This window comes from Porites lutea, chromosome 14 (assembly GCF_958299795.1).
Source record: "Porites lutea chromosome 14, jaPorLute2.1, whole genome shotgun sequence".
NCBI lineage: Eukaryota > Metazoa > Cnidaria > Anthozoa > Scleractinia > Poritidae > Porites > Porites lutea.
The window spans coordinates 4,962,142-4,978,286 of NC_133214.1; the positions used below are offsets into that span (position 1 = coordinate 4,962,142).

The following is a 16,145-nucleotide window of genomic DNA, read 5'->3' on the forward strand; positions in this document are numbered from 1 at the left end:
CAATACAAATTTGGTAGTGTCAAGCCACGTGTTAAAAGGGAAAAATGCCTTATTTCTATTAAAGTGCGTCGCTCAAGAACGCCTTCTGCTTAATCTCCCTAATATTCACTCCCGTTTCTCATTTGTTTGTTTTGTCCACAGTTTATATCAATTATTTGCGGATAAGAGCGTTCGTTTGAAGCAAGCGGTTATCCATCCATTTTCCATGTACTCCAAAAGGACAGAGCCATTAGTGTCCGAGTTCTAAAGGTATGGACTCTTTTAAGTTCATAGTATAGAGAATGAGACTGAGTTGCCCGGTCCTAATTTAAATTAGTTTCGTTAACAAATCAGCTCATAGCTGAGCGGATAGAGCGTTGGAATTGTTATCCGGAGGCTCCGAGGCTGTGGTTTCAATCCCTGCCATGACCGCTAGCCAGATTTGTTCTCGGTAATTCCGAGCTCAACTCTTCGGTCACGCTTTTAATAAGCCAACTGATTTGCCTCCCGCTAGCTGGGATTCTTAACCCTGTGGGCCAACATGGAAACTACTGGTTTACCAGTATTAGTGTTACCTATAAAGTCATTATTATTTTTAGAGTTAATAAAAAAAAACTCTAACGAATAATGGAACTTTACAGTTTTCACGCCAAATTTCATTTAAAGGTAACCGAAACTCTGTTAATAAAATCTGGTCAGGTTGTAATTCAGAAGAAACCACTGCAAACTGCCATAGTTCGGTAATTAAGGGTTGAGGCTGTTTTCCCTTTTTCAAAGCTACATCACCAACATTTATCCAATTTATATCATAACAGAATGTGAAGACTTTATTATATATCAAATTAGTTAATGATATACCTACAAAGACTCAGTGACCTAATCTTTTTATTAATAGTATATGTTAACTATCGACAGATATTTTTATACCTATCACTTAACCCTTTTCTTTCAAGTGAATTTTCACATCCTTTGACTTAAAGCAAGCAGATGATATTTACGTTAGTTTTCGCCATCAAAATCTTGCCCACAGCAAGGATTGGTTCCTACATAACCTTTTTATTTTTAAATCTACACTTAAATGAATACAGAGCTGTATGTGGTTCTTTGCAGCCGAGTTGTCTATCGCACACACGAATTCTCTTCTTTGTCAAACCTTAATTTTTTACCGACGATAAAATGGATATTAAACACCGTTAACTCAGTATAAAACATGTCGTTCGCCACAAAGTTACTCTCGAATGAGGGTACTCCCTTATAGAAGCAACATGGGTTTGTGGGTTTGTCTTGGCTCTTCTTAGCTGATACTAGATGGGTCCAGAAAATGAAAGTTTGGATCTGGGAAGAATAGATATTTTCCAGCCTCGGCTTGAAAGTGGGTAATTTTAAGTTGAGCCTAGAAAGGAGAGCATAGTTTGGTTCGAAATATGAAGAAGGATGTAAAGCAGGGGGCTGCGAACTCCGTCGAAAATTTGGCGGTGTAACCGGTCTCTTCTCCGCTCTACCGTGCAACACGCCGTGCATACGTTAACATCAGTACAGTCCAGTACTTCGTGTCCTAAAATTCTTTCCACGAATTACCCTTCCAACCTTGTGAATCTCTCTCAATACCTCACTGGTCTTGGTCAGAATAGTCAATTCCGGTGTTCGGCCTCTTGGTGAAGTCTGACATATGATACGGGCGTTGTAGTAAATTATTTACACATTGTCACCCAGGCGTTCTCCACGCACTCATCGCATAAAACGTAGCAACACCAGTTAAAATGGCAACGGCATCTAGACTTAATAGTCATGTGGACCGTATCGTAGCCTCTGTCGCAGCAAAGATTATTACAGTTGTCACTGCCCAAGGAATCCACTTTGCAAACTCTTCCTTTCGTCCCTGGAATGCTCAGCGAGGCATCCTGTCGACAATAGTCAGGAGAAGATTCATAAAATACCAGATCCCTCAGAAACTCGTCACGATGCGCAGCCTTTAACTTACGCTGAAAAGGTCGAAGTTTGCCCCTGTTTCGGTTGCTCACGCGAATTGTTGTAGCAAAGTCATACTTCTCCTTGAGAACTGTCCCAATTTCACCGAAATCAGGGACAGTCTTCCAGCACGTTTTTAGGCTGCATGAGCCGGATACCCCAATACATTTGCACTTGGTTTTCATAAGATCAAGCACTGCCTACAAAAGAAAAAGGAAAGGAAGAAAGTTCAATTCAGAATTATTTCAAGAAATTTCCCATCTAGTAGCGGACAAAGTCAAAATTCAAAACGAAATTACTTGTTGCCACGCGCTGAAAAACAATTTGTCTTGGGTCAAACCACAGCTGAAAAAGTTCGGTATAAATGCTTGTAAATTGAAAATTTTAAATATCTTATCATCGAATCCCCTCAGGGCTTTTCAAGGATAATTTATTACACTGGTTGAGGGACGTTTGCCAGACTGCTTGGAGTGCAGTTTTCAAGTAATAAAGGAATGAGTAATGACGCCTCTTATGTGATTGTGAAAGTGAGATAGACCACCACACCGAACTTGAAGGACATTATTGTGTGGGATCTTTTAAGACCCACAGAATATGTGCAAGACGTGTGAGACGGAGACTACGGTTTATCTTCCCTATCCCAAATTGTCACAAGTTAAGGCTGGGCTCAAAATAGCGATTAATCAAGGGACAATGTCCGGCCAGAATGGCAACGTGACTGCCCAAAAACTTCACTCGACAGTCATATTGACCGGTCTTGCATACTCCCATTCTTGAACACACAGCCAAATCCTCACCTGTAAATCTTAATTAGATTTTTTTGTCTCTGTGTAAAAATACAAATAGAAACTTACACAAGGATTTGTTAACTTTTCTTCCCAGTATTTTGATTGGTGAGAAACCGGACTTGACGGAGCAAAAATTTCTTTGGCCGGTTATCGTGTCCGGCCACCCAAAAATTATTTTGAGCCCTGAAAGGATTTCGTCCATAGGATCTTTACTTTGTTCACTTTTGAAAAGTGGCACAAGGAAGTCGAAGGCTGAGCTAGTAGCTTTCAGTTGAATGCCAACACTATGGGACTTCGTCGCTTAAGAGGTAAAGCAATTTTGCAAAGCATGCGTATTAGTTGAACAGGTATTCGGACCGTAGCGGAAGTGAATAAGAGGAAAAGAACCCACTGAGACGGAAGTAAATATTCAGGAGTGAGGATTGGAATTTACAGAACTACACCCTCTCCGGCCAACCGCTCCGGCACGATGTTTGCTGTTCATACGTTACCTGATAGCCTTTCGTGTCGGCACGGTACCTTACTATGATTCATTTGCCTGTGCAATGTGATAATGAATATTGAATTCGACTAATTAACTGTTCGACTCATGAATCAACCGTCGATCTTCATCATTTTGGTCGACCCATATTAAATAGGTATTACGTTCGGTATGAAAGGTTCTACATTTAAACTAGGTGCAAGTCTTATTTATTAAAGATTGGGATAGCCTCCAATAGAATTTCGATTGTATTTAAGCGCAAATGCGTTTGAAGCCAACAGTTAGTTTATGCAACATTGTGATAAGCGGTTGTGATAATACCAGGGATGCCCACCGCCGGGTTGTTCAAAGCCGGATAAAGATAACCCAAGGTTAGTGCGAGATTTGAATTCAGATATGAAAGCTTAAGAAAAAAAGTTAGGTTAAATATTTTTGTCTACAATTTGATGACTGGATGCTTTAAAGGAGAAAATATTATCCGAGGAAATGCTTTCAACAAATGAAAAAGAAACCCAGATTTAAATTTAACCCCAGGTTAGCGCTAATCGGCCTTCGAACAACTGGGCCCATGTCTCTCTTTCGTGTTCTTCTTCTTTGGTGTGGGATTAAAGCGATATACCCAAGCAGCACTTAATTAAAACACATCAAAAGACATTTTCAATCGTTCTAATCAAGCCCGGGGCGATGAGACGATATAATGCGTTGTTTCTCTGACTGAGTTATCTCATAAATATTTTTTAATCCTCCTCTTATGTATTTTAAGAAATTTTAAGTATTCGTTAATCCTACATTATCTCACAGAGTAAACGTAGTTAAAAGATAATACGCGTAAAAGGAACATCTTGGGTGACGAAAGAAGTCAACAAATAGTAATCCTGTAAATATGGTCTTATTATGTAGTTTCCAAGAACTCCTCAAGTTAGTTTGGGAGATTTAGCTGTCACATGCAAATATACTAGAAACGTTTTCGAGATATTCTTCCTTGCGTATTTAAGGGACAAATTATTTACGGTATAATACTAGATTTGATTGACTCAAGATAACACAAGTGTGATGTTTGCGTGTGATACCTGTGAGTCTTTGCTAAATTCCCAACACCTTTGACATACTTGTTTCCTCTAAGATGCCAGGTTATTCTATAACCATTTATGATACATGAATTAAACCGAAAATACCCTTGCCGTGTAGCACGCTCATTATGATGGGGCAAGTTAATTTTGAGTTCAATACCAGTTCTGGAAGAGAACAATTTACATAGCTATACCCCTTTTCTTCCAGAACAACCCACTATGTAAAGTACTAGAGTCTCCACCCTCTCCAGACAGTTTAAGCATCTAAACTAAACGTCATTATAGTATGTTTTATTTTCACACCATTAACCCTTTCACTGCCAAATCTAGCCAAAAGTAAATTTCGATCAAATTTCCAACTTCATTGAGTGAAATATTGAAAAACAAATAGCACCATGTGTAAGTACAGGCAGGGAGGTCTCATTTGAATGGTCACATCATAGGATTTCATCCACAGACTTGAAAGTTAGAGTCAACTTACAAAACTCCACCAAGCACTCTGACAGTGAAAGGGTTAAGACGCATTAAGCCTACTTATGGCTTTGTGGTGGAGGATAACCATTTTCTAAAACGTGTTCAAAATTTTAAGGAGTTATTACGTAGAACATAATCATGTTATTTTTGGAAAGCAAACAAACAAATACTTTTAGTTCCAAAGTCGCATCAACATCATTATTCCCAAGGATCGGAGAGGGAAAAAGTTCTTCAGAGGGCTATGGGGAGCGAGGTGGGCGGGTGTAGTATTTTAATGAGGGAATCCGAAGCCAGAAAGAATACGAAATTGCAAGGAGGATACAGAAATAGCCAAACCTTTCACCATGTGAACTTTTTTAAGATTATCTTTGCCGAATTAAATTATTTTCTCTTAGTCTTCCGTTTGGGAATTTTAAACAGTCGTAACAAGATCAAATTTATAAAAGCCTCAGGAAATATCGATATGTGAAAAAGACAGGAGGCAACTAGTCCAATCTTTATTTTTTCCTGATTGAACGAGATTAAATGCATTCCACCCCAGATTAAACTGTTTCACTTGTCGAAAACTAATTAGGCTTTTAAATATGCGGTTTTGCTGTGTTTGTAAAACTAAGAATTTGCCTCTCTCTTTCGTTTATCACCATACAGGACGCTTTTGACATTGTTGATCTTAACAGTGTGCAACACGCGTGTTACATGTAAATTTTGTAGAAGGCATGCATGATTCGCCACAAGTCTCTCGTAGCTTAGTGGTTAGAGTACCCATGACCTATTTGCGGGAGGTGCATGTAATTGGTTCAAAAACGCGGGCTTTTTTTCCCCTTCCTTTTACGCTCGTGTCATGATTTACATATCAAGTTGAAGTGTCTTAATAAATCGCTTGCGTCTTTTGAAAAAAATTCAATAAATCCTTATCTATTTTGGTTGTAAGTTGCTTACGTCCATCTAAAAGTTGAATCTTGCAGATGTGCTTTTCTAAAAGGGTTACCGGTACTCTTTCCCAAATAACCAGTTACCCAATTATAAGGCAACAGTTATCACGTCTACTTAGCTTTTGCGACTGTGTACAATATCCTGTATTGTAACCATTTAACTGAAACCTTCTGCCCAGAACTTCCTCATGATACAATTAGGTTTTCAATTTTTAATATCTGACACTATGAAGTTTCTTTTCTCAATTTTTCTTTTTGTACTCTTGGAATGGGAAAGGGTTAGCCAAGCATTGCTTCAGACTTAAAGTCTCTGGATGTAATCTTTTGGTGTGGCCTGAAACCTTTCTGGAGATACTTTCGCGTTATGTCATCTGTTTGCCATTACTATGAGATATGGAATTTGCTGGTCTTCTAAAATGTCGAGTAAATATATGAAAAAAATAATTCCGTTATTTACCGTCTGCAGTATTTATAGCACTAATGCTAGTGGGGTCGAAAACTTAAAAAACTTAAAAGGAAGTCCAGCGCTCTAACCACTCGGCCACGCTGCCTCCAGCTTGGAAATGAAATTGGTTGCTACATGGGGGATTGAAAAGGAAATGGAATTTTGCCAAAGAGAAAGATGTAAACCACAGAGAGGGTGAATAGTCCTGATAAACTTGCGTTGTTAACTTTGACAAACATTTATACCTTCAAGAGCATAATGATAAGTGAGTTTTAGTTTTTGAAATAAGCCAGATTTTGGAGAATTAGTAACTTTAAGATGCTTTGGTCAATTGCTGAGTTGTTGTAATCCCGAATTAATGGATCTTTTAATAATGGCAATACGCGATCTTATTCACTTTACTGTAGATAAAGCACTTGAATGTATTCATGTCTGCCTCTTTGTCTCTTTTAAGCCTCTATTCAAAGATTTTACAGGCCTTACTGACTATAACTGCTTGCTTCCGATCACTAAAGCGATTGAACATGGTTGCAGACTGATCCTCCTTTAAAAGCGTTACCATACATGCGATGCCTTGTATTCCCAAAAAATCGAAGGTAGAGCTCGATCGTGTGATCTCTTACTTCGCAAGTGATTTTAAGTAATGGATCTTATCCTCATGATACAATTAGGTTTTCAATTTTTAATATCTGAGACTATGAAGTTTCTTTTCTCAATTTTTCTTTTTGCACTCTTGGAATGGGAAAGGGTTAGTCAAGCATTGCTTCAGACTTTAAGTCTCTGGATGTAATCTTTTGGTGTGGCCTGAAACCTTTCTGGAGATACTTTCGCGTTATGTCATCTGTTTGCCATTACTTTGAATAATGGAATTTGCTGGTCTTCTAAAATGTCGAGTAAATATATGAAAAAAATAATTCCGTTATTTACCGTCTGCAGTATTTATAGCACTAATGCTAGTGGGGCCGAAAACTTAAAAAACTTAACAGGAAGTCCAGCACTCTAACCACTCGGCCACGCTGCCTCCAGCTTGGAAATGAAATTGGTTGCTACATGGGGGATTGAAAAGGAAATGGAATTTTGCCAAAGAGAAAGATGTAAACCACAGAGAGGGTGAATAGTCCTGATAAACTTGCGTTGTTAACTTTGACAAACATTTATACCTTCAAGAGCATAATGATAAGTGAGTTTTAGTTTTTGAAATAAGCCAGATTTTGGAGAATTAGTAACTTTAAGATGCTTTGGTCAATTGCTGAGTTGTTGTAATCCCAAATTAATGGATCTTTTAATAATGGCAATACTCGATCTTATTCACTTTACTGTAGATAAAGCACTTGAATGTATTCATGTCTGCCTCTTTGTCTCTTTTAAGCCTCTATTCAAAGATTTTACAGGCCTTACTGACTATAACTGCTTGCTTCCGATCACTAAGGCGATTGAACATGGTTGCAGACTGATCCTCCTTTAAAAGCGTTACCATACATGCGATGCCTTGTATTCCCAAAAAATCGAAGGCAGAGCTCGATCGTGTGATCTCTTACTTCGCAAGTGATTTTAAGTAATGGATCTTTCAATACTTCTTTATTCTTCAGTGGTGACATCGACCATTTCCCTTAGCTGTAAACAAAGCACTTGAATGTGTTCATGCCAGTCTGTGTATAGTCTCTTCATGTTTAGCGATGTCTGGCCAGAAATCAGATTAATTATGGTTGCAAATTATTTTCAATAAGTATTTGATGCCATGTATTGATCCTTAAAGAGTCTCTTTAGCTGTTTCTCTTTTAATTGGTAAACTGGAGCTTTGCAAGAGAAGGGAGTGTTTGATCGCAGCTCAAATGATTAATAGTCCTTGAGCACTGAAATTCAAATAAAGCGTTCTAACGGAAATAAGGATCCGACTTTGGAACCTCGTTCACAGTATCGATAAGTGTGAGAACTGGATGTATCTTTTTTACAAAATGAGCATTTTTTTAAACAGCAGTCATAATTTGTAAAGCAACTCAATCATGCCATTATCAAATTTTCAAAGGAGAAGATTTTCTGAATTAAATAAGGGCCTACTGTACTTTTTTTCGCCTTAACTTTCTTTTGCAACAGAAAAACAAGTATAACTCAGCTGAGACCAGCCAAACAAACAAGTCCACCAGGTATTTGCCCCAGGAAGTTTTGTTAGATACAGACAAACAAAATGGATCTCTGCAGAGACCATCCAACCACTGATTTACACCATAGTTACGGAGACTTAGACTTACTTGCAAAGAAGCAAATGAAGCTCAGCTGAGACCAGCCAACCACTGATCCTTACTATAGTTACAGAGAAGCAAATGAAACTCAGCAGAGAACTAGCAAGCCACTGATGTCCACCATAGAAAAGTCTCCGTCTTAGAGACAGTTTTATTACAGATCATTACAGACAAGCAAATGAAATTCTTCACAAAAAGCTCCTCGTACCAAACTAAGCTTCATTCAAAGAGTTATCACGCAAACAATTAAGCAAAACTGCAATCGCTGTCCTTTATATAGTTCAGCTACGGGACAAAAGAAGCGCAAATCGATGTTTCAGAGACCGTGGACCGCTGATGCTCTTCTTTAATAAGAAAATATCTGACTTAAAAAGTTGAGTGTCCAACAAAGATGTCGGACATTCTCCAGGACCTTTCATTCATTGAAGAGTGTCTTCAGAGAGGAATCTGCCTACCAAAGAGTGAACCTTGAGAAAGTTTTCTTTTAGAGAAAAACGGTGTGAATTATAGTTTAAGACAATATTCACTTGACTTAAGGTACAGAAAGCAGCCGCAAATGTCGGACTACATCTAAATGCAGTTAAAACTCAGGCAATTGTCCACAATCAAGATCCAGCACTGAGTAATGAAAACCAAAAGGAACAGTGGCTGATTTAAAATACCGAGGGTCTTGGATCGATGACTCTGTCAAAGACATGAAAACGAGAAAAGCTTAAGCATTGGTGGCGTGCAATATAAGTTGGGCAAAATTTGGAAATCTAAACTGTGTAGGGAATTAAAGGTTAGGGTATTCCTGGCAACAGTTGAGAGTGTTTTCCTTTACGGCAGCGAAACATGGACTCGGACCTAAAGCACAGAAAAGCAAATTGATGGTGCCCATACTAGAATGCTTCGCACAGCACTAAACGTTTCTTGGAGGGATCCCATTACAAATGAAGATCTGTACGGTCACCTCCCAAAAGTTTCTAGAGAGGTCAGGGAAAGAAGAATGAGAGTAGCCACAAAGAGGAGGAGGCATCGAAGCACCTCGAAGCTTGTGTTGTGACAGCCACAACACGGACAAATTAACCCTCTAAGTCCCAATAGTGACCAACATAAATTTTCTCTTAACGATATCCCTACATTGTCATGAGGTGAGGTTATGAGAATTAAGAAAATCATCACCTAAGAGAAAATACTTTGATCTTTTATCAAATTTTCTTAACTCATTCTTTAAGGAAATGTATAGAGATCAGTTTGGAGAATTTGTATGTGGATATTGGGGCTTAAAGGGTTAAGAGAGGGAAGACCTAGGACCAGGTACATACGCACTTTGCTTGAGGCCACCGGGTTCGCCACTTTTGGAGAACTCAGAACGGCAATGCTAGACCAAAGTGACTTGAGAGGGAGAATCCATGTTGTCCGAGCGAGTGCTCGACCCCTCCTTGTAATGAATCGTTGAAAAGGACCTTGTAACAGCAGTATAGCCAGACACATCTGGGAAAACGAGTATCGGCCATTTCATTTTCTGTGTCGAAAGTAATATTTCATTCCTATGTTATTATTAGTCGCCATTCGTTTGAATAATCACTCGATCCCAACAGGTGTCTTGTGTTTGTTTATGAATGGGATGCCTACTGGAGGCCTAAAATCGTTTCTCATGCGAAAACCACTTTTTGTGCTAATTGCTTTTGCAAATGTGACTTTTGTTTTCTTTCTCTATTCACGATTAGCCTTCGCTGGGTTCATGGAAGTGATGAATTAGAATGAAAATAACACAAAAATAAGAAAAGATATTCACCTGTATTCACCTGTGTCATAAACACCTTCAGGGAATTATCTCCTCCGGATAAGGCGAAAGAAATTGAATACACCAAGCACTTCTTTGTTTCAGAGATAACCTGTATGCCCTTGGTATACACTCAGGTTATCAAGAAATGTCTGTTTCTAATTAACTTGAATTGCGGCTGATGCTTCGCAAGGCGACCTTTTGAACTTCAAAAATGAATTTTGCATGTGCTGAAATTGCTGCGTGATGCACGAATGTTTAGACGCGTTTAAAGGCCAATTAGGCTAGTTGAAACGAAGTCAGCAGGAAAATATCCAACTGTTTTAAACAGATAATTAGCTCCTTCAATTCACCCTTGGTTTAAATCGAAAAATGAGGTATCAGAGCCAAACATTTTTCGAGAAGAAAGAGCGATATCTCGGGATACCTCTTGATCACTTCACCGTAAGCAACATTACTCTTCATGTCTACATATGACTTGCATTTTGCTTGAAATGTTCCTTCACACACTTGAGAAATTCACAATTGGATAAGACACTTCCTTCTACAGTAGAGTGAAGGGAACCAAGGCAATGACTGAATTTCCTTTATAAGATCGAAAAATATTCTCAAAATTGTGTGTAGCGTGTCTCTGTGGTTATGGTCACGTTGGGCTTCCTTTTACCACTGAAGAGGAACTACAAATATACATGTTACAGCACGGAAGGAACTCTTTTCAAGCAATCAAGAGGGTTTCCGATCAGGAAATCAACTCTTTCGCTGCCTACTGGGTTCCATCGACAAACTATTGAACCTTCAAGGAAGCAGTTCCTGCCTCATGGTCACGCCCAGAGAGAGAATCACGATAACATGATTCTCTGATTCTCACAATTTTTTTCCTGTTAAATTCGTGTAGCTTGTGATGCACAAAATGACTTTGAATAGAACACAAAGACAGATTCATTCTTCAAGGTGAAAAGATACCTTAATCATATATTTTTCAATTTTCCCAAATCACACTGTTAAACATGAAGGTATCTTGGTCCAACGTTTTCTGTAGACTTTTTATCAATTTTTTCCTATCCCTCTCTAACCAAATACCGTTTTTAACCGAGTTTTTATGTACTGTTATCCCTATTTTTAGCAAGACCGGGTCCCTGTCTGAGATTTTCCACATTTCAAGTGGATGGTACTAACTTTCAATAAGACTGCCCCTTTACTCAACCTGCCGGCGCTGAGTGCAGTAACCTGAAGTTACCCAACTTAAAAGATAAGCTTAATGTCAACAAAATATTCGAGACAAGAGTTTATCAAAAGTTTCCCACGTGCTTGAGTCTTGCTATTGGATTAAGGGCTCGGTGAAACCCCGACTAATTGTAAAGCATGTTGGATTTGAAGTACTGTGGTTCTCACGCAAAGAGAACCCAGTGCTTCCAGGCACGTGTGGGCGAGATATCCTCGCACAATCGGACGAACAAGGAAGTAAAAAGGAAGAGAAAACAGAAGAAGATTTAAACTCTTTTCACTCTACTTCTTCAGCTGTTCTTTAACAGTTGATATTTGTTATCTAACAACTGCAAACATCTGTTTTATTTCGTACCTATTTGGAATGTTCTCGTCGGTGAAACTTAAACGATGTATACATGACAGATAGCTGACCCTGTGTCGCGACTTAAGCCTCAGTGTATCATCGGCGGTAAAGCATTGTACTTTCCGAGTCAATTAAGTTACATGAACAAGTATAAAGCAGTTCTTTAGTCTATAGACTAAATGACTTATAGTGTTACCAGTCAAATAAATATCCTCTCTAGCAGTACTTTGCCGTTGTACTAACTATTTGTTTGTCTTAGTTGGTGCTAACTTTACTTAGAGTCTGTAGGCGAAATCATATGGTGTGCAATAAAATGAAAGCTACCGACCAGTACTTTTCTGTGGTGCTGTTTATTATGCTGTACAAGGTGGTTCTAAGTGTTAAATCCGTGGGCGAAATCCTACAAGAATAAGATTTATTTGTATGACTACAGTATTGCAAAAGTCGTTTATATCTAATTCTTAAAAAGTTGATTTAGTAGCCGGGGGGAGAGTTATGTATGAAGTTCGTTTAATCAAACAACCTACCAGTCGACCCGCCTGGTTGTTGTGCTGATTCATCAGTGATTTTATATCGGATCCTTTCTCTCGAGAATCCATAAACTTGGCTGCGAACTTTGCACCATATAATGCGTTGTCGCTACAGCCTCCCCAGCTCCAGCCCCGTCCTTCGCCAGTAATGGTTTCGTCACATCTACAAGTCGCCAGTTTTCCCATGCTACATGACGTAGCAATGGCTTGTGTCATCCCTGCTGAGATGATGGCGTGCACAAAAGCGGTCTCTCGAAAACCTGCAAGTGGCAACAAGTTAATGAACTAGGCGCGCGTTTTGTGGGATTACACGGAAAATTTCGATCGCTATCTCCGAAAAAAAGGCCAGAGCCGGACGTGAGCGAAGGTAAAGATTGAGGTTGCGATAAACTCGTTTTGCCCAGATTACTAAAACACAGATAGTAATGTGCCAAAGTATAGGCAAAAAGTTTCAGTTTAATGGTCATGCCATTCTATTTTGTTCACGGACGCAAAAGGTACAACCTTCACTCTTCTTAGGCTGTTAAAAGAGTGAAAGGTTCATGGAGGAAGTGCATCAATGTCCATTCTTCACATATTCGTTTGATTAAATTTAAATTAAAAGCAGTTCAGCAGACACTTTTTGTGATACTGTTATTATACGGACCAACGTGGTTCCAAGTGTGTATAGGACGCGTTTTTATGAAATCCTAAAGAGTGATGAAAGCCACAAAGAGGTACCTTTCGCGCTGTAAGCTTCAGTGTGTGATGAGATGAAATGGATCTTTGCTACAAAGGATGGCATCCAATCAAAGGATTATAGCCCTTGTTAGAAGTATCAAGCCCAGTGTATGGAGATTCCAATTTGAGTACATTAAGCACTCTAAGAAGAGGACTTTTCTTTGCAGCAGACCTAAATGTACGCCAAAGTGAATCGGATGAGATTGACGAAGGTTTTTATGCACTTCTCTGGAGATCTAATCGTCTTATATTCCAGCATCGCATGTTTACACTTACAAGGGCGGTAATTGTTAACGAGACCTTTCACGTTGAAGGTAGCTCTGTTATATAAATAAACCTTTGCTATTTTTATGTCTTGACTTGTTTTCATCATTTTTAATGCCCTAATGACGTCTGTTTTGGCAATAACGAAGTGCCAAGCAACTGAAAAGCCTCGCATTCCCAAAGATCGCTTAAGAGTTCTGATAGGCTGCCCAAAGAAGTTTAAGAAACGCCGATTAAACTCTAGTTATGAGATGAAGGTCAGAGACAAAGACCACAAACTTCCTTTAATGATAATTCCCCTTTAGCATGTACTTCCCAGGTGTTTGTCACTATGCTATAAGAGACTTAGACGTATTCTTAATTAAGAAGCCTTCCAGAAGCCTTTGTGTTTGGTAGACTAGTATCAACGTACCTCTCGCAAGCAAGCCACTTGTCAAAGGATTCTTATTTTTGGTTTCCAAAGCAGAGCAATTCCATCGATGGTACTTGAACCTTTCTTGACACTCGTGAACAGCCATCTGCGCCCCTTGCAAAGCGCTCGCCACAACGTCAGCATGGCTTTTGCACAGTTCCATTTGTTCTTTGCTCAAGGAAGGCGTGTTCTTGCAGACCGTGTTTGGGTTGAGTATCGGATCTACTTCCAGAGGGACGCCGGAGGTAAAGATGTCGTACCCTGTAAATCTAACAAACCGCTGCGGGTTTAAACTACTGACCAGTGGAAATTCGCAACTACAGTACCGAGGAAAAACTGTTGCCTACCTTGTGTCGTTTGCCAGCACTTGTAGGCTCATGTAAACACAGGCCAAAGCAATTGCTTGACGTGAGAAACGCATCGTTGAAGTCCTAAGATTCCTATGGTGGCTATACTTGCGTCTGTCAGTTTTGTGCTCCAGCTAGAGCCCCTGCTGTTGAAATAATGAGCCAAAGGTGAGGTGTGTTTTCAAATCCAATTTCAGTTCATTACATACAGACCGCCGACCCCGTGAATGACACACCAAAAGCTAGTGCCTTGGCCACAGCGCGAGCGATCGTAGTAAACATCACCGCTTTCCAATCGATCGAAAATGCATCTGCCTCTGTCCCTTTGGGAGTGACATGCAGATAATATGGTCTGCCTTGACATGTATCTTATGGTTGGATGGGTAAAGTCGCTTTTTGTCGACGACAGACATGGAATGAGATAGCCAATTAAATAACGTAATGACTTTACACTTTAGGGAGATTATCTCTTGGATATACAATCCCAAACGGGTTTATAACTGCAGTTAGATTTTCCACGTCAAAGCTAAAGTTCTTAGGATGTTTTTGTTTGTGTGGCACCATGTTATTGGGTGTAATAGAGTGCCATGACAAAATCCTATTTCCCAAAAACAAAATGAAGTGCACATATGTGCAGACAAAAACATGGACACCGTAGTACCTAGTCTGTGGGGGAGGGATCATTGCAATAAAATGCTCTTTGATTCACATAGGTCAGGTCGAGTCAAACAAAAGTCAACAAAATACCCGCGGTCAAATGGAATAATTCAATTAACAGCCTTTTGAAACTGGAACTTCCCGGTGTACCCTCCCGTAAGGTGTGACTATTGGGCTTTTTTGTATACAGAAAACCGATGTATCTGTTCGGGGATTCTTGTCCAAAAGAATTAAATTATTGTTAGCTCAGCGATTTAGAAGGAATAAAGTTTTAACGGTTTGGGTATGTTTAAGTTGTGCACCGTACGTTGCCTATGTGGAAACAAGAAAAGTACGTCCGGATTAAGTCAAAATCCTGAGTCGATTTATGAAGCATTACTCCAGGAGGGGATTGCAATTTTGTGAGAAGTGAGAACTTGCGGACGTTTGTGCAGAGCTCAGCGGCTTTCTCAAATTTCGCACTTTGTTTCTAAAGTTTAATTCTCTGATTATTAGTTTTTCATCATGGACAATGTTAAGACTTAACGTACCCTAGCGTAAATTGTCGTTTTTGATAGATAATTTTTCTTTTTTTCTTTTTTCTCTCTTGTTATTGGTTCCCTAAGCTTGTCCCGCCTTAGATTAGCCATCACTATTTGCTGGCATGCCAAACTTGTAAATTTTTCTGAAAAAAACAAGCGTGTGTCTGTACTTTGTACTATCTTTAACAGACTTTGTGCCGCTGTCATTAAAGGGTATTTGGTGGTTTGGTCTACGATAGACAAGGTTTAAAAATTAGGGAGTTTTAGTCTAGGATTAAGTTACATTAACCGGCAAACTAATCAGTAGCATTATGAGTTAAGTCCAAGTGGTCAATAATAGGACAGGAAGTCTGGCATCTGACTTAACCGCTTAATTCGTGTTATTTTGTATAATGTCTAAGATTTTAAGCGGAAACTGCTCGGAATATTTCAAGAAATATATACAATACCCTCGAATGCTGTTCAAGGCACAACCATAAGCTTAGGTCAGCAAGTGACCCAGTGGCGTTAGGACTAAGCTTCTAATTACGCAACATCTCTTGCGCCTTTCACGACTTTGGAATACGTTATGCAACAACCGCAATGGTGCGGCATTAAGAGATTTTGTAAGTTTAGCAAACTTCTGACCAAAGAAATATTTCGTTGTTGTTTTACAACGCTAACTCAGAAATAAAAGTGTAGGGGATGCTCGTCGTCTCACTTTGGGGTGTAAATTGCAGATTTTGTCTCACTTAGGGTGTTTGGGATGGAAGGTCACTATATTGGACCATTCAGGTATCTCTTAGTACTGTGCATAAAGAAATTTACAAAAATGTCCTGACATACAGTACAGAAATCTTCCTAAGGGGTCAGTTTAAGCTTGAGCCACACCCACATTGGTCTCCCTTAGGGGTTTAATTTGAGTTTTCCGGCGAGAATCCCCGTCACGTTTTTATGTGAGTCCCCCCAACCACCACCCCCTCTCTTTACACGCTGTTCC

General features: G+C 39.4%; 1 protein-coding gene across 1 annotated transcript; it reads right to left on the reverse strand.

Annotated features, from left to right (window-relative positions):
• Window positions 1-855: 855 nt before the first annotated feature.
• LOC140924403 (protein Wnt-10a-like) lies at window positions 856-14,571 on the reverse strand. Its single transcript, XM_073374437.1, has 4 exons — window positions 13,989-14,571; window positions 13,642-13,910; window positions 12,243-12,505; window positions 856-2,147 (listed from the first exon to the last, which is right to left on the reverse strand). The coding sequence occupies exons 1-4, from the start codon at window positions 14,060-14,062 to the stop codon at window positions 1,671-1,673; spliced, it is 1,083 nt and encodes a 360-aa protein (XP_073230538.1). The 5' UTR covers window positions 14,063-14,571; the 3' UTR covers window positions 856-1,670.
• Between the last annotated feature and the right edge of the window lie 1,574 nt (window positions 14,572-16,145).